Below are 27,911 nucleotides of genomic sequence, written 5' to 3'. Positions count from 1 at the left end.
TTTGATAACAGCTTGGCAAACCCATGGCATTCTCGTATCGGATTCGGATTCATCAGATTGTTGAGTGCTTGTTGGCTGATTTTCCTTCACTCTCAAATTCAGCTTCAGGTGATTAGCGAGTCTTCTGATGCAGTGCTCCATCACACTCCTTCTTGGACAAATAGCTTGGACAGGGTCGTGTTCCTGTTGGAAAATAATTGATGCAAACCAGATGGAATGGCACTCAAAGCTGAGGCACATCATCACACCTCCTCCATGCTTCACAGAAGGTTTTCTTTCCTGTTTAAAAAAACAGCTTTACCTCTGACACTGGAGACTCCTCCCATAAACACACACACACACACACACACACACACACACACACACACACACACACACACTTTAATCGTGTCTGCTTAAGACAATGGGTAAAAACGCATTATGGTTATGTTAAAGTTGAGGTTATAAACGGATGAATGATAAACATCTCTGCAGGCATTTATCTCAGTCTGTGTGTAGCTGCAGTTAAGGGGGGGGGGTTCACTGGAGCGCGCGTGCACGTGTGAGGGGGGTTACGGTTGGATGTGCGGTACTCCTTTTCTTCCTCCTGTTTTTGTGACGTCATGAACACATTTCGGTTTTGACAGCAACAGCGGATGTTGGATAGGATGTGACACGCAGCACATCTCTCTCTCTCTCTCTCTCTCTCTCTCTCTCTCTCTCTCTCTCTCTCCATCTCTCTGTCGCGTGCAGTCCCCGTCCTGTGCGGGGATAAATCGCATCCGGACAGGAGAGGACAGGACAGGCAGGACACGACAGAAGGACAGGTGAGGACTCCACTACGAAGACCATCACGTCATACGAGGCTCGTGCACGGTGCGCTATGCGTGGTCGTGAGCGCGCGCTGAACGGGTTACCTGTGTTCGACCGGTTACGGGTCACGTGACCGACCGGCTCCTCTTCAATACTACAGAAACTGGCGAGATGTTAGGATTCGCAACTTAATAAATAAACACACAATTTTCTTCGACCTGTTACTGATATTACCGGATGGATTTTCGGCGTTTTGAGTTCAGTTGAGGATTAAACAATAACCGCTAATAACGTTTTTTTTTGTGTGTCGGTTTCACCTTGTGAATAAAAGGTAAGTCAGGCTACATTTCAGAGATTTAGCACTGACTGGGTCGAGTAAACGCTTCACATATTCATTATTATGTATTTGTGCTAGAAGATAATATATAATTTTGTAATTATTAGCAATGTAAAAATGAGAAAGATGTTGAGATCTGGTACAGAGGTTAGGGTGCGAATCTAACTTTGGCTTGTTTTCATTGCGCATGCGCGGACGCTCAGTAACGTGGTTCGGCTTTTCGAAAATGAAAATTATTCCCATTAATTGCGTTTCTTTGAATCTAATTTCTCTTTCCTATGGTGTTAATTATTAATTAAAAACAGAAATAGACTTCTCAGCTTTTAGAATTGCTTTTTGAATATAAACCAAAAAAATCATATATACAATTAAATATTAATTATAACAAACAATTATAACAAAGATAATAAAAAAGGTCTAATTTATAATTTTTATTTTTTTAGCCTTAAAAACTAAACTAAATGTTTATAGTGCTTTTGAATTCTCCAATCTGATTGGTTGATTTCTTCCATGGCTGCCAGCTGTCATTCAAACCACAGCTTCATATGTTCAATGTTCTCATTTCCATCAGTTATTGTTTCCATAGTGACAGCTCTTTCACCTACACCTACAAAACGATTGAACCGTCAAATCTATTCTTGCTGATATGGTGATCAATCTATTTTAAGTTATGGAATTAAATTTATGTGTCTCTTCGTATCAGTCAATCATTAAACCTCCTATGGAAAGTTTTGAGGATTTTGTGATGTCTGTTTTTCTTCATGCTTTTTGCCTTATTTAATTAATTAGTGTAAAAAGAGAAGCTTTTAATAGCCCACTGGTTAATGGTCTGGGTTTATGATCTGAGGTTTGGGGGTTTAAGCCCTGGTATTGCCAAGCTGCCACTCTTGGGCCCCTGAGCAAGGCCCTTAGCCCTCTGTGCTCCCGGGGTGCTGTCTCATGGCTGAGGCTGCACTCTGACCCCAGCTTCCTAACATCACCGGGATATGCGAAGAAAGAATTTCACTGTGCTGTAAAGTACATGGGACAAATATAAAGCACATTTTTGTTCTGTATCTAAAATTTGTTTTTCAATAATAAATTTGAACTTTCAATTTTTGGCAAATTCCGGAGGTCCCCTGGTGGTCTAGTGGTTAAGATGCAGCGCTCCCACCGCTGCGACCCGAGTTCGATTCCCGGTCAGGGAACCATCCCCAGCCACTCTTAGTGCCGGTCCCAAGCCCGGATAAATTGGGGAGGGTTGCGTTAGGAAGGGCATCCAGCGTAAAACATGTGCCAAATCAAACATGCGGAGGATCCGCTGTGGCGACCCCTAACGGGAGAAGCCGAAAAGAAAGTTTAATTTATGGCAAATTCCTGTGGTATAAGAAAAAATTTGGGCTCATGCTGTTATTGGAAAATAATCCACTTTGGGGTGAAGATGGTAAATCTGCTTTTCTTTCTGGCTGCATTACAGCCACCCATCGGTTATTATTTTTCTCTAATAGCAATTCCCAAGTGAATCCTCGTATACTGTATATCAGTTTAAATATAGACGTAATAACAGATATGTAAGTAAAAATAGACCTATTGTATATCTTTACCTCAGAGTCTATTTCATGAGTAATGTACAGGATATCACTATTAAATACAAGTCAGGTTTGTTTTCTCGGTGAGGTGAATATCATATACGGAAAGATCATAATCGCAGTATTATAATATAGCAAAAATACAACGAAAAAAAACCTGCAAAAAAAACAGGAAATCATAACAGATGTTTGTGCAGATATACATATATCAGGGCTGTCAATCGATTAAAATATTTAATCGCGATTAATCGGATGATCGTCATGAGTTTACTCGTGATTAATCGCAACTTAATCGCACATTTTATCTGTTCTAAATGTACCTTAAATTACTTTTAAAGTTTGATGAATGTTTATTATTACTCCATATAGACTCCATATAGACTCCAAATGGAGCACAAATACAAAATATTCTTGCAAACGTTTTAAAGTAATTATGGTGTTTTAAAATTACGTGAAACATCAGGACACCAAACAGAAATGTTACTTCGTTTCCACACGGACGGTTTTAATAGCCGGATGTGTGCATCAAACAAATGTTTAGTGATAAAAAAATTTTTTTCGATGAGCTTTATTTATTTATTTATTTTTTATATCTGAGTAAAGAAAGGACTTCGTCAATAAATGTGTGTTGGGTCGAAGGTTTTCGTTTTGCCTCTTTTATATTTATTTATTTATTTTTATTAAAAATGATCAAACAGAAATGCGCGCTGAACTAATCAGGGGTTAATAAAACTAGAGCCGTTGAAATGAATTTGCGTTAACGAGTCATTAACGCGGTATAATACGGCTCATGACTTATTTTCATCCCGAGCCAAAATCCTGTATGGCATGTTTGAGTTTGTACACAGAAAGGAGTAACTGAGCTTGTGCGATTTAATTTGATGTCATCGCATATAGTCGATTAAAATGCGACATGTCCGCGGTAAATGCTGAGTAAGGGCCGCTGTGGAGCTCACGTGGGTATGGACGTTTATTCACGCCTCGTTGCTCCTGCTGTTTTAGTGTTGATTATACACCATCAAATGTATTCATTTTACAGCATGTTAACAAAGAAACAGCTGACCAAGATCATCCACATAAGGTTTAACCCATAGGTTTATGAAATTCACACCGTGTAGGGCTTTAGTTTTGAACTTGCTAACTTCGATGCTGCCATAGTAACCATGCAAATAGAGATAACTGTCTCATCCTTCGCTGTTGATGGCTCTCAGCAAATCTTCATTCTGAATGAAAGCAGGAGTTTTGTACAGATGATCACATCTCTTACAGGACAGACAATAAACAGCTCCAAGAAGTGAAGGGAATCAAATCTGATCCTTGAGTTTATTAACCGCGTGAATGATCATATAAGACAGTAAAGCAGTTACTGCCTGACAGGTTATTTGTTTCTCTCCTGACAAGCAAGTGTTTTTTTTTTCTCTGTCCGATGAGGATTCGTGGGTTGTTTAATATTAAAAACAAAATCATAGCGAAGAGAACAGAGCATTCAGTAAGCAGTGCAGTTTTCTAACCAGCCAAGTGGAAATGAAGCCCTGCTGCAGAAGTAAATAAGGAGAGAAAGAGTTTGGGGGACATTGTGGGATGTAGTGTTCTTGTGTGAGGTATTTTAAAGACATTACTCAGAAATAAAGTTACACATTGTATTTATGGAGTCTTTGGGGTGGTACTGGATGGTACCACTGAGGATATATTTTACCTGCAGACATGGATGTATTGTTCCTTTAATTAGCTTTGGGACTAAATGGTTAAAGGTATTTCAGTGATTTGGACTTAAAATAACACCCACTCAAAAATGTATAATTTTATCCTACTGTAAAATGGTGATCTTGACTACACTGAACATGAAACAAAAAGCATATGGTATCAGTCATTCACCTCTAAACAGCCGACCGGAAGAAGGAAAAACTATCGGTATGGTATGGAGTTCCCACAATTAACTATCGGTGCTGATTAATCAGGAAAACCTGTATGTATATGTCTTTATATATATATATATATGGCACCGCCAGAAAGGAGGAAAAGAGGAAGGTCAAGGAGGAGGTTGATGGATGTGATGAGGGAAGACATGCAGGTAGTTGGTTTCGAAGAGATGGATGATCTGCTGTGGCGAACCCCTAATGGGAGCAGTCGAAATGAGTACATTTAGTCCCGATTTGCTTTTATTATTCCCTCCACCCTTCTGGGAAGATGTTCCACTAGATTTTGGAGTGTGCTTGAAGACATTTGTGTTCATCAGACACAAGGGTGTTAGTTAAGTCACTAATGTTAGTAAAGTCGCTGATGTAGGTGTGGTGAGGAGACCTCACTTTGAGCTCAGGGGCATGTTCGTGCTAGATCAGGTTTGGGTTTAGAAGTTCAAGTGAACGCATACGTTTTTTTTATTATACCGCATCAGAAGACGTCCTATACAGATGTGTGCCTCCACCTTGGCAGTAACAGTTTGCAGAAGAACCACATATGGCAGGAAAGGTCAGGTGCCCCAATACATTTGTCCATATAGTGTATAATAATATTAAATCAAGGTAACAGAGCTATACAGGAGACAGAACTGCAGCATAGAAGAATGAGAAAATAAAGAAGAGTTATTCACTTCTTTTATTTTTCACATTGACGAGATCACTGAGCCTTCGTGGTTAGTAGATAAACGGAGGCGAACCAGGCACCAGGCTGACTGTTCATCATAATCACATTTTTCTATTTTCTATTCTCTGTATGATACAGGGATCAGCGATCTGAGCATCCACGGCTCATATTGAGCTAATATCTGATCGCCCAGCTGATTTAGAAAGCTGTTTGCATCTTCATTTTGTGTGAAACATAAATTTGATTGTTAAGTAAAACGGACTGAAATACTTTTAACAGTGTCACATCAGAGCTGAAATGTATCCAGTGCTTGATTATCAGCCCCGATATAAATACTCGTGTCTAATCCTCGTACAGTCAGCACCATGCTCACTGGGGGTGTTAATAAGCATGAGCAGAAGTGCATGAAGTGTGTCATACTGGCAAAAAACTGATTTTTTTTTCTAGTTTAGAAATTGTTGGAATTTGATTGGAAAGCATTGGGTTATTATTTGTTTGTTTTTTATTTTTATTTATTTATTCATATTATGGTTATTATCTCGCGCCAATGTGCTTTTCCCCTAAAGTATGTTGTTATAGAGATATATTATTCATTGTCTTTTTTTTCGTTTCTTTTTTTTACTGGAGAGAATGAAGCAGCAGCAGCACTGCGATGCGTTCCACACTTGACTTTATGCCATTTTCTTCCTCATCAAACACTGCAGCGCATGTGATCTCACCCGGTCTGTTTGCGAAGCTCTGTCCCAAGACTCCTCTGCACAAAACTCGCCGATCTGTCCACGTCGAGCAGATGGAGCCAGAGCGAGGCATTATCTCGCATTTCGCTCAGACACTTCTCTAGATCCAGATCAAGTTCACCGTAGGAGTAAAATACAGTCAGGGACTGGAGTATGGACAGTGTGAGTTTAATCGGTTAAATCTGACCTTTTAACCTTCACATCACAACACCGTCAGTGCAAAGGAAAAGCGTCCCATCATCACAGAGGAATTATGGGATTGCAGAATTCCAGCAAAGGTTGTTGGGCCATGGAAGTTGTTGCCAGGCAACATGAAAGTGGAGCAGGATAGATGAGATAGGGAGGGAAAGAGGGAGTGTCTGTCATCTGCAGGAAGAAAGATGATCCTCACTGAGTGAGAGTTCTGAAAGCCTGCTGATGTCAGTCGTGACATCCTGATCAGTACAGCGACAGGACATGAAATCCAAACCCTAATCCCTCTCTCTCTCTCTCTCTCTCTCTCTCTCTCTCTCTCTCTCTCTCTCTCTCTCTCTCTCTCTCTCTCTTTTTGTCTCTTTCTTGTTCTCTCACTCTCACACATACACATACAGTCTTGCAGACAGCACCAGACAGAGAAAGGAGGAGGTGTGAAGAGCATGCTAAATCAGCTCGCCCTCATTTCACCCTTCACACTTTTATCACCTATTCTGCATCCCCTTATCAGTATCGCACAAGATATATCATGCCTTTTTTAAATTATTTATTCTACAAATTCATATTACTTATTACATTAAATGCTCTCACAGATATTTACTGGATTCATTTGACATTTGTAGAACGTGTACTGGACAGGTTTCAGGACCAGGATCCACCTGAAGTTTAGAAACTTTATAATAGTGATGGGAAGATCAGATCATTTTACTGAATTTGGTTCTTTGAATCTTCTTTTTTTTTTTCTTTTTTTTTTTTGAGTCACTTAGTTCATTTCGATCCTTTAATTAGAATTAAAATAAGATGTTACATTTTCAATCCCCAAACATTCTACATACACCAACTTTCAATATAGTTCCAATCATTTATATATTTATATATAACTCCATAGCGTATATGGGAGTCACGTGACAAAAGAATGAATGCTTTGCTCATGCACACGAGTAGAAAATTAACGAATCACTCTATGAGAGGACTCGTTCTTCTGAGTCACATTAAAGACTCATTCAAAATAAACAAATGGTTCATGAACGCTCTCGTCACTACTTAATAACACAGTAATAATAATAACAGTTTAAACAAACTGCTCAAGTCCAACATTGGCTGATTAGTTTAGGTTCTTGATTAATATGAGCTCAAGTCATATCAAGAGTCTACATCACACAGCATAGAGCTACGTAACACAGAGCTGCGGACTAAAAGAAAGTTGTCCTAACCACAACCTAGTGCAAACAGACACCTTCTGTATAGTAAGTTGTACAATACAATGTGCAAAATAATAGGACTGTAAACAAAGAGTGTACTTGTAAACATTATACACTTCTGTAAAGCAGTGATTGGTGGGGGTTTGAAATGCAGGTAAACCAGCAACAGCAGCAATTGAGTAAGTGGTATAGTCTCAGGCAAGTATAACCCCAGGCTAACATTGGCTAGCTAACCAATGCTAAGGTTTCCTTTTGTAATGTTATCTGGTAAACATTAAATAAAATGTTTGTTTTTTACTCCTCCCGCAGTAGACCCACACCCACCCTTTTCCTTTCGCAGGTTTGAGACCATCCATTAATGGAGTACTTTATCCTCTATTTTCTATTTCCATGCTCAAGGGCCCAAGAGTTGCAGCCAGGACTCAAACCTACAACCCCTAGATCCAAAGTCCAATGCCTTAACCACTAGGCTACTACCTCCCCATTGTTGTGTTTTTCTGATGCTTTCAATCTCCTTTTTATTTTATGTTTTTTAATGTCAATTATTATGTTTCTGTAGGTTGATAGATCCAGCACTGACTGGCCAGAGCTGCTTGTTCCTGATGCAGTCCACAGGAGCACCAAAGCTTAGCCCCTCTTCAGTTCCCATCCTGCCCCCTCCGGCTTCAGTCTGCCCCACCACGAAGACATTAAACCCTACACTCAGCACTGCCAATATATCAGATACATCCCAGAAGGAAAGTGGAATCCCAGCATCCACTGCTTCAGTGTCCGGCTCTGTTAGCATCAGCCGACCCAGGCCTGCTGCCAGATCTGGGGTAAAATCCGCCCGAACTGTGGACCCCCCTGCTATTTTACCCGTTATTCCAGCAGCAAGCTCTACATCTCAGACACCTACAGATATGCTACAAGGACATCGCAGTCCACAAAATTCTCAACTTGGACCAAAAGATGCTCAGCTCAATTCAAATACAAACACCCAGTTCAGCCCAAGCACCAAGCCAAACTCATTAACGTTCCCTAGTCCTCCTGTACAAGCTGGACGGAGTTCGAGTCTTCTTCCTAAAGCAAGCAGTCATTCCACTTCTTTTCCACAACCCAACCTCCAGAGCCAAACACCGGAGCCCATTCTCATAAGTCCTGGCACTGCTGAAAAAGCGACACACAAGAAGCCGTCCAATGAAGACGGAGATTTTAGGTAAGAACGCCTCTCTTTAAATCTCATGAAACTATTTTCAGACTTGTAGAGCTGTGGCTCAGCTTTTCTGTGCTGCTTGTGAATGTGTTGCCATAGCAATTATACAGCATTTTTTCCCCCTTGAAAGTGAAGCTTTAGGCTTACTAAAGGTTAATGGTGTGCATGATTTCTTTCTCCTTCTGAGGTGATATTTAAAGCAGTCAGCAATCTTAAACGGTCTCAACATTTCGCTTTTTCTATTTAAAATAATACGGTGTAATTCATTATGAAATGGTGGAGAAGTAGGAGGACATGTCTCTCTCAATAAAACAGACAGGTACAGAGCCCACACCTCTGTCAGTGGAGCTGAGAATTACCAGAGGCAACTTCCCTTTTATTAGGACTGGCAGGTATATAGAGAACATGGCACTTTCACTGGAACTGCAAGGTGTATACAGTATCTCACAAAAGTGAGTACACCCCTCACATTACTCATTTGTCTAAATAACTGGCAACAAACGATAAATACAATCTAAGGGATAACAGCTATACATTGCTTAACCATGCAAATCCACGTCCTATATATCATGTTCATGTTTTTGTCTGCTTGACAGGACCATACACATTTGTGTATCTTGTATTAGAGCAGTTAAAAGTTGGTTCTTTAAATAAATTGTCTCATACTGCAAAGAACTCTCTAAGGGTTTGAGAATTAGAATTGTTGCTTTCCACAACAATGGCCTGGGGTATAAGAGGATCGGTGACACCCTAAAACTGAGTTACAAAACCATGGTTTTCCAAGACGGGTTCCACTCAGAACAGACCTCTCAAGGGTCCTCGTGCTGTGTACAGGTGCAAAAGCTGGCTTCAAAAAACAGACGCATGATTGCTGCCTGCTTTGCTTTAGAGGTTGCAGAAACAACTTGTTTGGCTTGATTGTCAAGCAGAAGGTGAAGAAGTGCCATGTGTCTAACATCTAGCAGCTCTATGATGCCATTATGGAGGAGTGGAAGAGGATCCTAGCAACAACCTGTGCAGCTCTGGTGAATTCCATGGCCAGGAGGATTAAGGAGGTGATTGATAAAAATGGTGCTCACACAACATAATGACACTTTGGACAGTTGTGACATGTTTCCTTAGGGGTGTACACTATAATTAAAGTTTCATTTCTATAGTATTGTCCTTTTAGAAGATATAATGAAAGGGTTGCTGAAATGTGAGGGGTGTACTAAATTTTGTGAGATACTGTAGGCCGTACCTCCTTGATTGGGAGTAATAAATACAGAAGCTACACTTTTTTACTGGAACTGGCTTGTTGAGAGGCCACGTCCCCTCCATTTGGACAAACAGATTGATGGGCCATTAGTCCTGTACTGAAAAGTGCAAAGAAAATTGGACCTGCAGGCAAAGAAGCTGCACCCTCACAACACGTTCTCTGGGTCTGTCAGGTACACAGGCCACACCTTCTTGACTGTGATTGACAGTACATACACCACACCTTCTTGACTGTGATTTGCATGTACACAGGCCACACTTTCTTGACTGTGATTGACAGGTACACAGGCCACACCTCCTTGACTGTGATTGACAGGTACACAGGCCACACCTCCTTGACTGAGATTGACAGGTACACAGGCCACACCTACTTGACTCTAATTGACATGTACACAGGCCACACCTCCTTGACTGAGATTGACAGGTACACAGGCCACACCTACTTGACTCTAATTGACATGTACACAGGCCACACCTCCTTGACTGTAATTGTCATGTACACAAGCCAAAACTTTCTGACTGTGATTGACATGTACACAGGCCACACCTCCTTGTCTGTGATTGAGTGTCACAGGGCTTCTTTTCTGTCAGCTTTTAACATGAACATTAAAGCCTAATTAAAGCCTCTGTGGATTGAGACAGGGCTGTTTTGGGACGACGTCTCCCCCGAGTCCATGACTCAACAGAGGGTAAAACAATTAGAACGGCGACTGTCTGATTTCCCTGATCCGTGTCTTCGTCATGGTCTCTAATCTGTGAGTGACAGAATGAGCTCAGCGAGGCTGCACTGGCCACGTTCCCACTCACAGATATCACACAGCAGCTTGTGCTACAAAATCTCGAGCTGCTCTGCCAAGCACATGATGACAAAACATGACAAAACATTTTTAGTATTAAGTAGTATCCTGCTGGAAAATCCACACATTCTGCCTGAAAGGCAGTTTTTAAACCACAGACGAGTTTGTCAATCTGGAAGATTATACTATTGGTGTTAAATCACGGACATGTTTTTGGGACAACGGCACTATAGTAAATATAGTATAATCTTTATGTGGGTTTGATGTTGAAAAATTTATTTCAGACCAAGCTGGATATATCGGGACGGTAATATATGCAAATAGTGTAAGACATATTCAGAAAGAAGTGTAAGGTGTATATTTTCCAGTACTCAGGTAACCATGCGGGAATTGTGCAGCATTGAATCTTAGGTTACTACTATTAACTACAACTGTAGCTAACTACAAAAACTGTAGTTAATTAATTACGACTGTATTAATGAATTATGGGTATTATTGTACATTTCCCCTACAGAAATCTTTGCTATCTATGGTCTATTTATGAAACTAACAAATACTTAAGCTTTGTAACGAAAAGCAAAAAAAAAAAAACCTGTAGGTGATTAAAGCTAAAACAACTCATTAAAATCTATTGCTCAGGTAAATACAACAGAAAAGTGGACCTAGAAAGAAGCCATAAAAATGACACCAGCACCTACTTTAAAGCATTTTATGTATTAAATCCAGGCTTTTTTATTTTGTTGTTGGAATACATCTCCAGAACACATGGCATTTCTGTAACACTACAGACAGCTCTGTGCTTTGGCAGTTTACGACTCACAGCTCAGTTTCGCAGCTCATGTTTACTCAAAATGCCTCAACCCAAAACACGGCCGGGTCAATTTAGGGTCAAGTCATTTTCTCACTTCAAATGAACTGTGCTAGATTTGACTTTGGAAACAGATTGAGACCACTTCACTTGGATACTTGACCTGTTATTTACAAACCCACTTTCAGTTCATAGACTAGGAAATAGGAAACCCTTTTTAGGATGGGGGCCATAGTGTGTTTTGTTGTGCAGAAAAAAGCAGTCGGTCTTAGAAGAAAACATTAGGCACCATTAAAAAGCCCATTAGTACGTCTACGGATGCCGTCATTGCTGTCAATACATGTCGTGCTATGTCTTTATTTTTGATCCATAACCATGTTGATGTTTTCAGGGAAGTGCCCTAATTCACTTACACAACATGCTGCAGGACCGATAGGCCGTAATGGCCGTAATGGCTGTAATGGCTTACTTCTTTCATTAATGATTCATACCCTTATTGATTCATTCATTTATTATTAAGTAGGAAAGCCCTCCTGAGACCAGTGTCTCATTTGCAGAGACACCCCACATGTTGACAACAAGGTAATCAAAACTTCCTTCCAAAACCTTACCCATGGGGATGCTGGAGAATGTGCCAAAATATATGTTTTTGGGAATTAGGCAAAGATGTAACCCTGCATGTGAAAGCATAGCAATTATACATTGATCCTGGTATAGTTGTATGTAATGCGTTCCCATTGTTTTTCAGTCTTTGTTCTGCAGTTTATTCCACCATTGAGAGGCGAAAAAAAGGAGCAAACTTTCTGCATTACCGTTATAGTTTTCTGTAGGCCATTTTAAGGATGTAAACAATAAGACATGTCGTGATGAAACTGCGCATGTCTGGTCCAAGAGCATTTCCGGTTGCGCCATTTTTATAGCACGAAGCTGTCAAAATAAAAAGACTAACACACTTTTTAAGTTTAGTTAAAACAGAAGAGGTAATATATTTATCTTCTTCTTCTTTCGGCTGCTCCCATCTGCCACAGCGGATCATCCTTCTCCATACCCCCCCTGTCCTCTACATCTGCCTCTTTCACCCCAACTACCTGCATGTGTTCTTTCACCACGTCCATAAACCTCCTCCTTGACCTTCCTCTTTTCCTCCTTTCTGGTGGCTCCATCCTTAGCATTCTCCTACTGATATTCCCATGGTTTGGACATGTGCAGAGGAGGGCCTGGGGTATAATGGAAGCAGCCGAAAGAAGAAGAAGAAGAAGTTCTCTTTTTCGCAGAGTGTTTTTCTGCTAATGGCATTATTCTCCATTAACATTGGGGTAATCATTTAAAGGCATTGTTCTATAATTCAGGGCATGGCTTTCTCCATCAAGTGGCCTTGTTTATATTCAAGTGCATTGTTCTCCGTTATGGGACATTATTCTATTGCTTCTTCTTTAACAGCCGGGTTCTCCATTTGATTCTTTGCTTTTTATTTATTTTCCACAATCGTGTACTGTAGCTCTTTAGTTAATGACAGTTTGTTTTTCATTGTTGTGGTTCAATGGTTGTATCTGTGGATCTCTCAGTAATGACATGCTTGCTATTAACCACATTAATATTTAAGACATGTTCCATTTGTTCTGTTTCATCCACTCTCATTATTCAAATTCTGTTCTTTAATAACAGTTTTCTTGTTTGTAGGATTCACATTGTCACGTGGAACGTTGGCTCAGCGATGCCACCCGATGACATCAGCGGGCTGTTCGGCCCGGGAGTCAGTGACGGGAGCACAGACATGTTTATTGTTGGGTGAGATGGTTTGTCATATTCCCCACTGTCTCAAGCTACATGTCCAGACCTGCTGCTAGGAACATTACATTCACTTTCCAACGTGAACCTCTAAAGAGCATTAGAAATTAACAGGAGAAATTAGCAGGAGCAGGTGCAATAGTCAGAAGGGCTGGAAAGACATTCTCCAGGGTAGAAGTCCTGCAGGATCAGGGTTTGTTGACTCTGTGAGACATCGCTCTGTGTCATTGCTCTGAGATGTTTCTGCATCACACAATGTTTCCCCTCCGCAGGCTGCAGGAAGTGAGCTGTATGATTAATAAGAGGCTGAAGGATGTGCTCTTCGTAGACCAGTGGAGTGAGCTGTGCATGGACACACTCGGACGCTTCGGTTACGTGCAGGTTAGTGAAGCAATGCTTCTGGACACATCTCTGCAGTCAGGTCTGAAGAACTTTGTCAAACACAGAATCTATTGTTTTAATTGATAATAAAAATCTACTGTTTTTTTTTCCAAAAACTGTCACGTCTTATTGTCTAATGCCTGATTTGGACACAGTTAACACCACCTTTCCTGCCATTTTCATGAAGAGTTGACTTTATAATAGTGAACAATTATAGAATCATGTCTGCGAATTATAACTTGGCAAAAATGCACTAGCATTTGATAATTGCTAAAAAAATTCGTATTATTATTATTATTTTATTTTTTTAATGATCCGATCTTTCCATCCCGTGATCTGAGTACAGCTCCTGTTTTGACCTCTAGGTGGCATCTCAAAGGATGCAGGGAGTTCTGCTGCTGGTTTTCTCCAAGTTTTGCCACTTGCCATTTCTACGTGGGATCCAGACCCAAAGCACACGAACCGGCCTCGGTGGCTGCTGGGTGAGTCACGAAATCTGGACATCATCCGACTACAACTTATTTACATTCGGTGTTGGGAACAATCTACATTTCACAGTCTGATTAGATGTTTACTTTTCTGTAAAGTGGGTGGGGCCTAATTTTGGATCATTCTTATGTAAACCTCATCCACCACCCACAAGGCCGATGTTGTGTTCATGCAAGAGCCACTTGAGTGGGAACAATCAAGGCTGGAAAACTAACTTTACACTTGTAGGTTAAACAATCCTATTTTTTAAAATTGCACAAATGTTTTCAGTTTTGCTTAAGTGCTATAGCATGCTTTCATTCAAGCACACATATTAAAATATTAGAGCATGCACTCTAGAGCTGTTCTCAGTTTAAACAGATAATCTGAGGCTTTAAAGAGTTTTATGGTGTTATTTTTAAAAAAAGGATGAATGTAGAATATAAACTCCAGCTTTGGATTATACAATCATCTGAATAGTATTTCATCACAAACCTACAGACGGGGAAAGAATCGATTTGTTCACAACACCTATGGTTTGGGTCTATCTGTTATCTTATAGGAAAGAGTTATTGCCAATCAATATAAAGTTCCCTAAAATAAAACATGTCTATCCTGATGGGCATGGCTTCGTCTAGGATGATGAATGATGAGAATCATGTCAAATGACCAGTGTTGGAAAGTAATGAAGTAAATTTAATTTGTTACTACACTTTTCTGTAATTTACTGAAGTATTTCCATTTGGGGAGACGTTTACTTTTACATTTCAAAACCAAATATCTCACTTTTTACTCAACTACATTTTGCAAAATCGCAAAGTCGTTTCTCTTTAATAATAAGCGGATAAAAACTTAACCGGTCAAACACGCACCAATCCACCAATCAGTGTCGAGCATGCGCTCTGTTTTGAACTTGTTTTGATTGCTGCTTGGTGGTATCTACTCATCACCAACATCCAGTTCAGCATCAGGAAGAAATGTTGGAAGAAACTCCTGACTCTAATTAATGACTAATTATGATATTCTTTTAATATATTGGTGTGTTAAGAGTAACATTAGAGACTTTTCACATAAACTGATAATAGGAACATTACAGCCATAATAAATCATAGTACTTTGGATACTTAAGTACATTTGAAGGTCAATACTTTTGTACTTTTGCTCAAGTTGAAGTTTAAAGGGAGTAATTTTACTTTTACTGGAGTCACATTTTACCTACTGTATCTATACTTTAACTCAAATCCAGGGTTTTACTTCATCCACCACTGTAAATCTATTCTTATGGCCGTCACAATCACCACATCTCAATCTAAAGTATATGCATGGAAGAATTTGGAGCGATCATCAAAACAGCAGCTAAAGGGGAAGTATTTCAGGACAGAACCGTATTTATCGCTCCGACACCTTTCCAGAGACGTGTAGAATCTGTGCCAAGGAGCGCAGACGCTGTTGTGGCTGCTCATTGAAGCCTCACTGACACACTTTATGTTCACTTCTTTTTTACATCATTTTTTTATTTTTATCATTTGATCGGACTCGTGGTTAAATTTATTTCTCCGCCACTATGGCGGCTCAGCTTCTCTCATCCATCCTTCTGATGTTTAACTTCAGAGATGTGTCTTGGGCTTTGACCTGGTGTTCAGATGGACCTTTGATGATCATTGCAAGCCAGAGAGAGTTAGGTGTGTGTGTGTGTGTGTGTGTGTGTGTGTGTGTGTGTGTGTGTGTGTGTGTGTGTGTGTGTGTGCATAGACGTCACAGAGTTCGTGTATTGATGTCATCATGGCTCCAAGGTTGTGCTGCAGTCTCCTTTGAGCCATATGCAGTAGGGCACAGCAGCTTTTACACACACACACACACACACACACACACACACACACACACACACACACACACACACACACACACGCACGCACGCACAGGCAGTATTTCTTTAACCCACCAAGTGTATTAAACAGACAGAGAACACAAAAAACAATGCTCATGTTCAGTCAGGTCCAAAATTCAGCATCACTACTAACCATCAGGACAACACATTTTAGTCTTAGTCCAAAATGCCTCCAAAATCAGCCATGTTAGATTGAGATACAATGGATGAAAAATCCTTCTCTGAACCTGAAATCTGATTGAAAACACTGTGTGTGGGATGTCCCTCAGGGGATACAGCTGTGCTCTGTTCTGCTCTACTCCAATAGTGCTGCATCTCACTGAGCATCACATCACATCAAAACCCACAGCTCCTGATTAATAACAGCGGCCAATTACAGGCTAATGCATATGAATTCCTCCTTCTTAACAGGAATTCTCAAGCCCTCGACATGCCATCAGAGCATAAAAGGGGGAAAGTGGCACTACATCTCAATGAGTCATCCACCTTCATAGCAATTGCAATGTATTGACACAAGGATAAGCAGCAGTGTCACTACAAAATCACTGACAGATCTGTTCTTTATGGGCTTTTTAACAACACAACATAATCACGTCAACAGATGTCATGTACAATGCCCTGAAGCCAGCTTATACCAGGTCAGCTGTATTCTTCAAACATTAACTGATAGTGTCATTTCATCTCATTTCATTTCAGGTAGCTTGTCATGAGAGGAGTAGAATCGGAGAACCAGGTTTTGCTGACACATCACTATGGCATCTGCTTGCAAAGTAGAATATATATAATTGGATAAGTGGTAAAAACTTGGCTTTCATCAAACTTTCTTGAAGGTGATGAGCTTTGTTGGCTATAAAGCTAGTGTTGTGGGTACTAGGTGAAGTTCTCTGCCATGTCAACACCAAGGAGTCAGTGTAAAGCTTTTGTCGTGCATTGTCACATTGTCATTTCTTGTTCTTGTTTCTATATGATCTGTACACCCACTAGGTTTTTTCTCCTTTTATTTTCCATAACAAATACCTGCAGTTGTCACATGTGCAGTTGTAACAGCTCCTGTTCCTGGACTTAAAGGACTTTAATCATGTAATTACCTGCATGCCATGTGAAACTGTAGGTAGCTCAGTGGTTAAGACGTCGGACTTTTGATCAGAAGGTCGTGAGTTCAAATCCCAGCCACTCCTGGGACCCTCAACTGTTCAGTTATATAAATGAGATAAATGTAATCGCTTCTGGATAAAGGTGTCTGCCAAATGCCGTAAATGTAAATGCATCACTTAATAGGAAGATGAAGAAGAAGTTACCTATTAGATTCAATCCAGTGTGATGTTTATTAGACAAGAAATTTAGAAACGAGGGCATTGGTCTCCTGAAATACTGTGATATCATGAGGCCTTGTCTAATAAAATAGTAAACAAAATACGTGATCATAAATCACTCGAGATTATTTGACTTCATTAGGAATCAGTCTCTCCCCCTTTCTCTCCCTCTCTCGCTCTCTCTCTCTCTTTCTCTCACACCCTTCTAGGGGAATAAGGGTGGAGTGAGTGTGAGGATGATGATGTTCGGTCACCCCATGTGCTTTCTAAACTGCCACCTGCCGGCTCACATGCGGAACCTGGAGCAGCGCATCGAGGACTTTGAGAGCATCCTGCAGCAGCAGCAATTTGAAGGCGGCGCTGCCGTGGGTGTGCTGGACCACGAGTGGGTGGGGCCAGGGGTTTAGCAAAGATCTGAATTGTTATTTCATATTTCTTTCTATTTTTAAAATGACAATACATTGTACACTGAGGTCATACTGCTGATTAATGACTATGACTATGTTATTTGGGTAGCAAAAAAACCCCACTTTTATATCAGTAAAGAGAAAAATATTTACCACTTCTATTTAGATAAAAATATAAAAACGTACTAGCCACATAAGTTTGGGTTAACTGGACTAATTGGTAAGAATAGTTTTACATCAGCCACACTAATAGCTTTAAAGGGAAATGTGAAATGAAAGTTTATTTACTGGAATGCATTGTTTTTGTTTTAAAATTACAGTAATCCCCCGGTTTGAATTTCGCAGCCCTGGTTTAATTGGTCGAATTGCATTTGCCACGTAAATAATTAATGTTTGGCTGATTTTCCCGGTCTCTCGCATATAGCACGATAATCCTTAAAAACTTAATAGGGAGTTTTATGTTGAAATAATGAAATTTATTATTACAAATATAATTATTAATTATAAAATAAAGTAAATTGTTAATAAAGTACAGTACTGTATACATAAAATTTTATTTTTGTAAACAGAGTGGTGTCCGTAACCACCGCTACAAAAGGAGGAATTACTGTATATCCTAGGGTATATTACAAATTGCTATTTGGAAAAACCTTTGGAAAATTGGGTCCCGCTTCATGTATTTCATTAGAGGTCACTAAATAGCTGCCTCATTCATTGAACTCTATTGAAGAAGACATTGGAGTGTTTCTCATTATACTGTACGAGGTGGTATCAAAATTTAAATGTAAGTTCCAGTCGTTCAAGGTATTTTGAGTGGCGAGCGGAAGAACATCAGAGAGATCCCCGAAAACGTCAGAACCATTCGGCCACTTGTGCATGATGATCGTCAGAAAACAATCCACATGATCTGACTTCCACACCCACCCTACTCGCCAGATCTTCTTGCAGATTAGAGCTTCTGCGAGGACTTTTGCCCTCGAATAGCAGAAGGTGCTCGAGACGCTTCGAAAAGACTCCAGGAACGCTGGAGCACTGTATTGCTGTGCAAGGGGACTATTTTGAAGGTGATCTTGTGCAAGCATGGATAGATAAAGTACTTTCTTGTAAACAGAGCTAGTCTCGAAACATTTTGATACCACCGCGTACATTTCACTAAACTTTGAACTAGTAATAGAATAGAATTCAAAATACATCTGCATTAGTTAAAGTCATGTTTTCTATTTATTCATTTTCAAATATTATGAAATCATAAATGAGAGGAGTCATGGCAACTTAATTCTTTTTAATATAATGGTACAATCTCGTTTTGGCCCACGGCCTTCAATCAAAGTTGATTTTTGGCTCGTCATAGGAAAGCATTTAGGTTGTTCTGGTGTAGGGTATCCACATAAACGTTTGTTTAACTAAATTGAAGAAAATCCTTCGATTTCAAAATGATGCTGCGACTCCGAAGCCAGGTTTAACCTCAGGCTCGTGATGCGTGCTCTCTTTCTCCACAGTGTCGTGTTCTGGTTCGGTGACCTGAACTTTCGCATCGATGACTACGATATCCACGTGGTGAAAAGTGCAATCGAGAACAATAAGCTGTCTGTGCTCTGGGAGAAAGATCAGGTGAGGTTTCGAGTTTCAGGGACGACTGATTTTAGACCCTCAGAGAGTACCAGGACAGTGTACAGTTTCAGAAGATTCTTTGTAGGTCGAGGATATGTAATATTAATATTAAAGTTCAGAGATGAAAAATATGATCCAATCTACCTATTAACATTCGGTATGATCATAGAATGTACTCTATTGATTCAATATAATATAATAATTCTCAATGTAATGAATGCTGAAATTCAGTGCAGTTCCTTTTACCTCCACACGGGTCCGCTCATCAACACATTTATGGTCTGTGTTGTAGCGTGCAAAATTTTACGTACCTAATGATTATTCAATGTTATTCTTTTTTATTACAGCTTGACATCGATGAAACAATAAGATTTCAAAACAAACGATACCAGTACTCTATGATAATAATACCAGTACTGATACCGAAATGAGCAATTTGCTTAATATGAATCAATGAGGGTCCTTTATTTATTTAGTTCACCTCTGTTAAAGTTGATTGCTAGTGAGTCCTACTAGCAACGAACACATTGTGCTTCATGTCTAAGTTGTTTTAAGTTGTTCATATTTGTATTAAGGGTGAAGTGGTGCCCAACCTGAGCATGCAGATCCGCATCGTCGATGGTTATTAAAAACGTGCTGCTCCTCTACATTAAAAAGTCACAGAAGACACTTGAACACTCGCTTCACTGCTTCACGATCAACACAATTCATCACAACCTTCATCACAAATGTTTTTGTTCATACAGCACCTTTTCATGACCACACACACTTTTACTGCATTCACATTGACTGCAGACTCTCCTTTCCAGATCGACTTACAAAAGTGCGTTGAGTCTCTACCAATGAATAAGTCAACAGTGTTTCGCTAGATTGCAAACTTAAAATTGCCTTTAAACAAAGACAAATCAAACCAGGAAAAGTGCTAGTTTTAGTGTTTCAGAAAGAGGTAGGTCTTTCTGAATAACTCCATGTTCAGACATCTGGGGGAAGAAATTCCACCGTCTTGGTGCATCACCTACTGTGCATGCGTTTTCAGGTCAGTCATCGTTGAAACACAATGAAGATGTTTTATGATTCAGTTTTATGATGAACATGTTATAATGCTTTAGTTTGTGTAGTTTACACTCTGCTTTGCTTTTAATAATTAACTCTTTAAAAATGTCCAGATCGTCAGGGATCAGGCAAACAGCCTGGGAATCAGACTTGGTTCTAAGTAGCTGCTCCCAGCGGAAACTGATCTGACTAGGCAATGTCTAAAATGTATTCATCCGTTAACACAAGGAATTAGGGTTAGGGGCCTTCCTTAAGGGCCCAGGAGCAGCAATTTGGTGGTGCTTGAATTTTATTCGAAACCTTCTAATCAGAAATCCAACATCTTAAATAGAGGTTTAATCGCCACTGATAGTTTCAGCTATTTAAAATCTAAACTGCTTTTTTTAGTTTGCTGAGCAGAATCTAGAGACGAATCACCGACGCTACGTGCCGTTTATTTTTACACGCAAGATTGCGACCTGTACACTTTATTACACATTTTTAAGTGAAGTGTGGAAACCCAGTGCCTAAGATAGGAAGCTTAGCATATGAAGTAGAGCTGCATTGTTTTAAATAACCTAATAAAGGCATTCGATGATTAGTAATTTGTGCTCAAACTACCGAATACGACATTTTCCAGATGACTAACAACAACCTTGTTGTGAACGTAGCCTTTTAAATGCATAGCATTTCTACCGATTTACTTCTTAAAAAGTGATTATTAATCATGCTTTCAACTTTGGTCTTGTCTTTCAGCTCAACATTGCAAAAAAGAGCGAGTCTGTGATGGACGAGTTTATGGAAGGCCCTCTGAACTTCCCACCGACCTACAAGTTTGATGTGGGAACGCATACGTATGACACAAGGTTCGTATATTACTGTGTGATTTGAATGCCTTTGGCATTATTTAGACAAGTTTTATTTCCTGTTCGTTTTTCAGTGCTAAGAAAAGGAAACCTGCATGGACAGACCGAATCCTGTGGCGTCTCCGCAGGACGGGTTCCCCCGTGCCGTCCCATAATGCCGCTCTGCAGCGGGGTCTTACCTCGTGGCTTGGTGGGGCCACACAGGTCACGCAGTGCTTTTACCACAGTCACATGGGCTACACCGTTAGCGACCACAAACCTGTCTCCGCCCTTTTTTCTCTGCATGTGAGACAAAACAATCACGTTGAGTGTGAATATACATTTATGTATTAGGGGTGTTGCGGTACACGTATTCGTACCGAACCGTTTCGGTACAGGGATTTCGGTTTGGTGCACGTGTACTGAATGCAAACCTTTTTATGTACGGAACATATTTATAACCTCCCTCACAAACGTATTTAGTGGCGGACCTCAAGTTTGTTTATTTTTATTATAATTTTTTTTTTTTTTAGTTAAATTATTAAACTAAAGCACATGCACATGCAATGCCAGGGGTCATAGAGTTAGCGCAGTGTCACTGTGGCTACTCACTCCATACTAGAAATACGATTTGCATTTGTATACTCAGATTTAGTTTTGCTCATGCGCAAAATCACCACTTCTATTTTTACTACAGTCTCCTTGAATTCTATGAATTCTTTATCATTTTATTTCCAGTTTGAAGAATTTCTCTTAAAAGGAGAAAATCCTGAAAATTCCGCATATCGAGGGAGTGAACGAATGAAAGATTGAAGGAATAAAGACATTTGTTCAAGTTTGCTTTAAAAATTTGAACAATAATGTAGATCATATATTTAGAAAATTAAATATTAAATGTAAAACACACACTTATAGAAACATCTGTATTACCCAAAAGAGGTTTAACAGATGTAAACTATTTAATAAAATGTTCAACATATTACATTTAATTTAATTAAAAAATTGTATTGTTGATGTTCCCAAATGAATTAATAAAAATTTCAAGCAATTCTATATTTTTATTTTCTTCCACCAAACTGTAACAAAATTAAACGGAACTGTGACTTAAAACTGAGGTACCGATCCGTGAATTCTGTGTACCATTACACCCCTATATATATATACATATAAGCTGGATGTTTGTGCAGCTGTTAATACAGATGCCCTAAATGGTTGTGTCTCTGCAGTTTCCCTTTAAGCTGGATCTGCCATTAGTCAAACTGGAGGTAGAAAAGGAGTGGACCAAAGTGTCGGATGCGACAACCAAGTTTACTACAGCATCAGGTTTCCAGAAAAGCTCCTGGGACTGGGTGGGATTGTACAAGGTAAGAAAGAGTACAGTTAAAATGAAGGTCATGAGTGACCACTGAACTTCAAACGAACCTTGGCAGCACTGCATACGCATTCCTTCATCACTTCTGGTCTTTTATAACAGGCTTTTTTCAGTATTACGTTACTAACAAAAGTGAAATATTCCCTCTTATACAAAGCAACACTCAGATCGAGCTTACTGGATAGCAGAAGCTTTCGCCCCCATGTTATCAAGAGATCACGCTTCTGAATGCCACCGCTATCTGTGGCCAGGAGTCAGGAGAGCAAAACTGCCAACGCTCTCTCTCTCTCTCTCTCTCTTTCTCTTTCTCTTTCTCTCTCTCTCCTGTAAATCTGAGCGACATTAGTCAGGCATGAGAGTGTTTGTAGAATAGGGCATTTTGTGTATCCTCTGGAGGAAGCACACGTTTGCCTTCAGTGTCATGTGATAAGAGACACCATCTAGTGAGTAAATTTGAAAAGTTTATTTTCAAATAAAATTAAAAATTAAAAAATTATTATATATAAGGATTTCTTCTCCCAGAAATCCTTGATTTTCCCGCCACTTTAGGGCTACAGCAACACTGCCAAGCACCAACCAATCAGAACATGTTACAGGTTATGAGTTTTTCACCCTGTTTGTTGTCTGATCTCCTACATTTGATCAACATTCAGGTTTATATTTCTCATTTCTCTTTAGTATACATACATACTTTCTTTCGGCTTCTCCCGTTAGGGGTCGCCACAGCGGATCCTCCGCACGTTTTGATTTGGCACATGTTTTACGCTGGATGCCCTTCCTAACGCAACCCTCCCCAATTTATCCGGGCTTGGGACCGGCACTGATAGTGGCTGGGGATGGTTCCCTGACCGGGGATCGAACCCGGGTCTCAGCGGTGAGAGCGCTGCATCGTAACCACTAGACCACCAGGGAACCTATTCTATCTCATTCTATCTCATTCTATCTCATTCTATCTCATTTCTCTTTAGTGATGCATTTAAAACAAAATCATCAGCAACATAAAAGACTCAGTCAGTGAACAAATCCAACATGGAGTCACTCCAAAAAACGTTCGGGGAAACATTCAAGCTACACACTAGTGATTGGAGGATCAGATCAGGTCAGATTTAACAACGTTCAAAATGATTAAATCCTTTTTTTTGTTCATCATTTCGTTCCGTTGATCAGAAAGAAAATAAAATGGTACATTTTCAATAATCCCCCAACACGTCTACATACACAAACTCTGACTATAGTTCCAATAATTTATACATGTACATTGAACTGCATAGCGCATATGGGAGTCACGTGACAAAAGAACGAACGACTCGGAGAGGACTCGTGACTTCTCAATTTTGTTTTTATGCGCAATGCCATGCATAGTGTATATGGGAGTCACGTGACCAAAAAAGTCAATAGAAGAGTTAAGACATAACCTGTACATAACCTACGGAGATTTTGCGATGCTTTGCTAATGCGCGTCCAGGAGAAAATGAACGAATCCCTATTTGAGACGACTCATTCTTCACTCATTCAGAGTCACATTAAAGTCCCGACTACACTCACATTGTCCAAAGTATAAGTTAGACAAAAGGACAGATGACAAACGTAAAGATGAAGCAATAGTATTTTGTTTGATTGTTTGATGTGTGGACGAAATGATATACAGCCAAAATGAGCTTCCTATCTGCCTTTATTATTATTGTTAATATTATTATTATTATGGTATGATATAGTTCCCTGGTGGTCTAGTGGTTAGGATGCGGCGCTTTCAATGCTGTGGCCCGGGTTCGATCCCCAGTCAGGGAACCAACCCCAGCCATTAGGGTTGCACAAGCCTTAGTGCTGGTCCCAAGCCTGGGTTGCGTTAGGAAGGGCATCCAGCGTTAAAACGTGCCAAATCAAACATGCGGATGGTCCGCTGTGGCGACCCCTAACGGGAGAAGCTGAAAGAAAGATTATGCCATGATATAATGCATTGATCAACAGTCCTATTGTGAAGATATTGATAGGCATTAGTTTTTAGCCTCCCATTCAATATCAGCACAACTCGCCACTGATTATCACACAAATCATTTCTATTAGCCATATTAATCTATATTGACCTGTAGATTAGTCTCTATAAACCTTTTCCTGTATGATTGCGGAATCGAAACGCAGAGCCATTTATCTACTCAACTGAAAGCCGTGCATGTAACTTGACCTTCTAGGCATTTTAATAACATCCTCCTGTAACGTAGTTTTAGTATTAACGTGCCAAGAAAGAAAGTGCTGGTTAAATATAGCTGTGTGGTGTGTATTTTACTATCAGCACATGCCAATCGCACAGCCCGTTCTAATGGAATTTGAGCTTTCAAGACAGGACGTGGATGAAGCCATAATAACCGTGTTGCTAAGATCCTGAGCCATGTGGGTGCCAACATAACTTGGCACTGTTAGATAGGTTAGATATAATGGTAATGATTACGCTCGTGGCACATATCCACCCAATTTTACACGTACTGGTTGTTAGTACACACAGGTTACACCTCTCAGCTTATGCTTTTTGATTACTTTGTGTGGAGCTATAGGCTGTTTCTCTTAGAAAATGCTTTCACCTGGAATGATCAGCATACATTTGGTTCTGTGTGTCAAATATTAACATGTTCTTAAATTTAGCATATCAGCATGAGTTCATTCCTCTCGAGATAAAAAGAATGGCATTCACCCATATTTCAGGAAATTTCAAATTTTTCACTGAATAAAAACATAATAAAAAACAATAATTCAAAGCAGGAAGTTGCAGTTCCTGAACCCCAAAGTTGTCTGAAGCCACAGCACTCAGGAAACGACTATTCACATGCACACATCCTCACTGCTCATGCTCAGGATCATAATTACTCGTTACATTGTTACTATTAATGTTTTTACAAATATACCCAGCAGATGTTGATCATCATGTCATTCTGAATCCAAGACACTGTCCTAATGCTAATCTAATCCGTTTTCCAGACCGTGCACCAAGTTGAGAAATGTCCGTATTGCATCACTACTTGAACTGCGAGCTATCTGAAGATTTGACTTGCAGAAAGAAAGAATTGGGATTCCTCTGATAAACAAATGCAAATATGCAGTTTCTGATCAATAGTCAGATTTCAATTATTGCAAATGTCACAATGTGTGTGTTTAAGAGAATGTTTAATATGTCCTCTGTGACCTCTTTTCTGTCAGGTGGGCTTCAAACACCACAAGGACTATGCAGCCTATGTCTGGGCCAAATCTGACCATTCCACTCAGGTAATAATAAAATGAGCACAATAAGCCTGAAAAGCACCCAGACAATCTGATTAGTGTGTGAGATTACACTAAAGACCTTACGATTGTCGACCAGCAGTATATGCAATGTGTAGAGTTTTTTGTTTTTGTTTTCGCTTCCAGGTGACTTTTCCAGAAGAGGATTTGCCAAGAGACGCAGGAGAATACGTGCTGGGTTACTACAGCCACAACACGAACAGCATTGTGGGAATTACAGAGCCATTCCAGGTTGAGTCGATAAGATCTCATTAAACAAAAGCACGAACGAGCCAAACTTACCGCCAGCCATCATTTAGTCCAAATACTGTACAAAGAACGCTTTAGTGTTTGGCTATGACCAAGCCGATCACAAGTTCATCATTTACTGCTGGACGTGTGGGTACATGGTCACGCCTTGTTTTATTTGTATTTTTCCGAGAAGATTTCACAGTATAAAGCAGTAACTCAACATACAAAATACAATACACCAAGTGCTGCGTTTTATTAGTGACATATAGAAAATGTAGCACACTGAAAAGCATTGTGCTTATCTCATTTCATTATCTAATATAATGAAAAATATTTACAGCTTATACTGAGACAGAGCTTTCCTCAGCTGATGAATGAGGCTACAGTTATTACACTCTCTCTGTACTGATACTTGATTCTTTTTCTACTCCACTCTCCCACCTCCAGGTTCACTTACCTGTCTGTTCCCCTCCTGCCCCACCGTACCCGTCTCACTCAGACAGTTCGGATGCGAGCTCAGAGGACGACAGCACTCTGGTCCTGCTGGCATCCAGCTCACGCAGCCCAAGTCCCAGGACATGCTCCACTAAACGCCAGAAGCAGCACCACCGCAGTCGCAGCCCGGCCGTCCCCGCTCTGCAGTCCCTAAGTCTGAAACCCAGAGACTCCCCCGTTTCACCCCGCCAGGCCATGAACACCAGGAAGGAGCGTCTGTTTTCCCCCGAGTCCCCCTCTCTTAGTCCTTTGAGCCCTGCCAATGGCATCAGTGTCCCAGAAGCACTTGTTGTTGCCATCCTGGGGGAACACAGACCACCTCAGGGTCAGAGCCCAGGGAAGAGCGGCGACTCTAACCGATGACCACGCAATTTGCTGATCAAGACTTATAGAATGCCATTACATAACAGCTACAATGAGTGAGAGTCGTGTTTTCTTTTTAGATGTAGCACTTACCTTTTGCTGTGTCACACTGCAGTCTGTTTTTTGCGAAATCATCTTTTCAAATCAAGCCTTGCTATTGGGCCTCGTCCTCTCTCATCACAGTCTGCTGTGCTTTTGAGCTTTTTGAGTATTAAATGGTAGCTAGCTTCTAAATGTTTTGGGCAAAGTGCTTTTAAATGTCTCTCTAGCCGCTGGACATGTCTGCGAGGTCCATGCTTTTTGATTACTTTGTGTGGAGCTATAGGCTGTTTCTCTTAGAAAATGCTTTCACCTGGAATGATCAGCATACATTTGGTTCTGTGTGTCAAATATTAACATGTTCTTAAATTTAGCATATCAGCATGAGTTCATTCCTCTCGAGATAAAAAGAATGGCATTCACCCATATTTCAGGAAATTTCAAATTTTTCACTGAATAAAAACATAATAAAAAACAATAATTCAAAGCAGGAAGTTGCAGTTCCTGAACCCCAAAGTTGTCTGAAGCCACAGCACTCAGGAAACGACTATTCACATGCACACATCCTCTTCCTCCATTTATTTTATGCCTCTGTACAAGAGTAAGAATCCATCTGTCCATCCTTAACAGTGTTGAGGAATATTTCTATTATTCTATCTGCTATTATTCCCATCTGCTACTCAAAGTTAAATCAATCATTCTTCATCGCTCTCTTTCACTCTATCCTCTCATCACTTTTTTTTTATCTCTTTCTCTCGCTGCCACTTTGAACTATGAGTTCATATCTCAATACCACCAAGCTGCGAGTGCTGGGCCCTTAAACAAGGCCCTGATTAATTGTATAAATGATATAATTGTAAGTTGCTCTGGATTAAGGGAGTTTGTCATTTTACTATTTATTAATTGCGCTAATCCAGGGCGACTTACATTTATTTCATTC

At 40.1% G+C, this 27,911-nt stretch overlaps 1 protein-coding gene across 2 annotated transcripts; it reads left to right on the top strand.

Annotated features, from left to right (window-relative positions):
- Nucleotides 1-553: 553 nt before the first annotated feature.
- inpp5ja (inositol polyphosphate-5-phosphatase Ja) lies at nucleotides 554-27,911 on the top strand. 2 transcript variants are annotated; one of them, XM_083568708.1, is made up of 13 exons: nucleotides 554-806; nucleotides 7,971-8,609; nucleotides 13,149-13,256; nucleotides 13,529-13,637; nucleotides 14,003-14,119; nucleotides 17,516-17,691; nucleotides 19,213-19,324; nucleotides 21,113-21,222; nucleotides 21,297-21,507; nucleotides 22,428-22,565; nucleotides 25,763-25,828; nucleotides 25,970-26,074; nucleotides 26,522-27,911. In XM_083568708.1, exons 2-13 carry the CDS (start codon nucleotides 8,014-8,016, stop codon nucleotides 26,930-26,932), a joined length of 2,259 nt encoding a protein of 752 aa, XP_083424834.1. In that variant the 5' UTR covers nucleotides 554-806; nucleotides 7,971-8,013; the 3' UTR covers nucleotides 26,933-27,911. The 2 variants fall into 2 exon arrangements, with proteins under 2 accessions (XP_083424834.1, XP_083424835.1); XM_083568709.1 differs by lacking the exon at nucleotides 554-806 and adding an exon at nucleotides 907-1,123.

Source organism: Silurus aristotelis (genome assembly GCF_946808225.1).
Source record: "Silurus aristotelis genome assembly, chromosome: 18".
Classification (NCBI taxonomy): Eukaryota; Metazoa; Chordata; class Actinopteri; order Siluriformes; family Siluridae; genus Silurus; species Silurus aristotelis.
This window is presented reverse-complemented; position numbering and strand designations above follow the sequence as displayed.

Coding starts and splice junctions, on each gene's coding strand:
- inpp5ja (XM_083568708.1), top strand. CDS start 8,014: ATGCAGTCCACAGGAGCACCAAAGCTTAGCCCCTCTTCAGTTCCCATC. Junction 21,223..21,296: donor ACGCATACGTATGACACAAG/GTTCGTATATTA, acceptor TTCGTTTTTCAG/TGCTAAGAAAAGGAAACCTG. Junction 26,075..26,521: donor GAATTACAGAGCCATTCCAG/GTTGAGTCGATA, acceptor TCCCACCTCCAG/GTTCACTTACCTGTCTGTTC.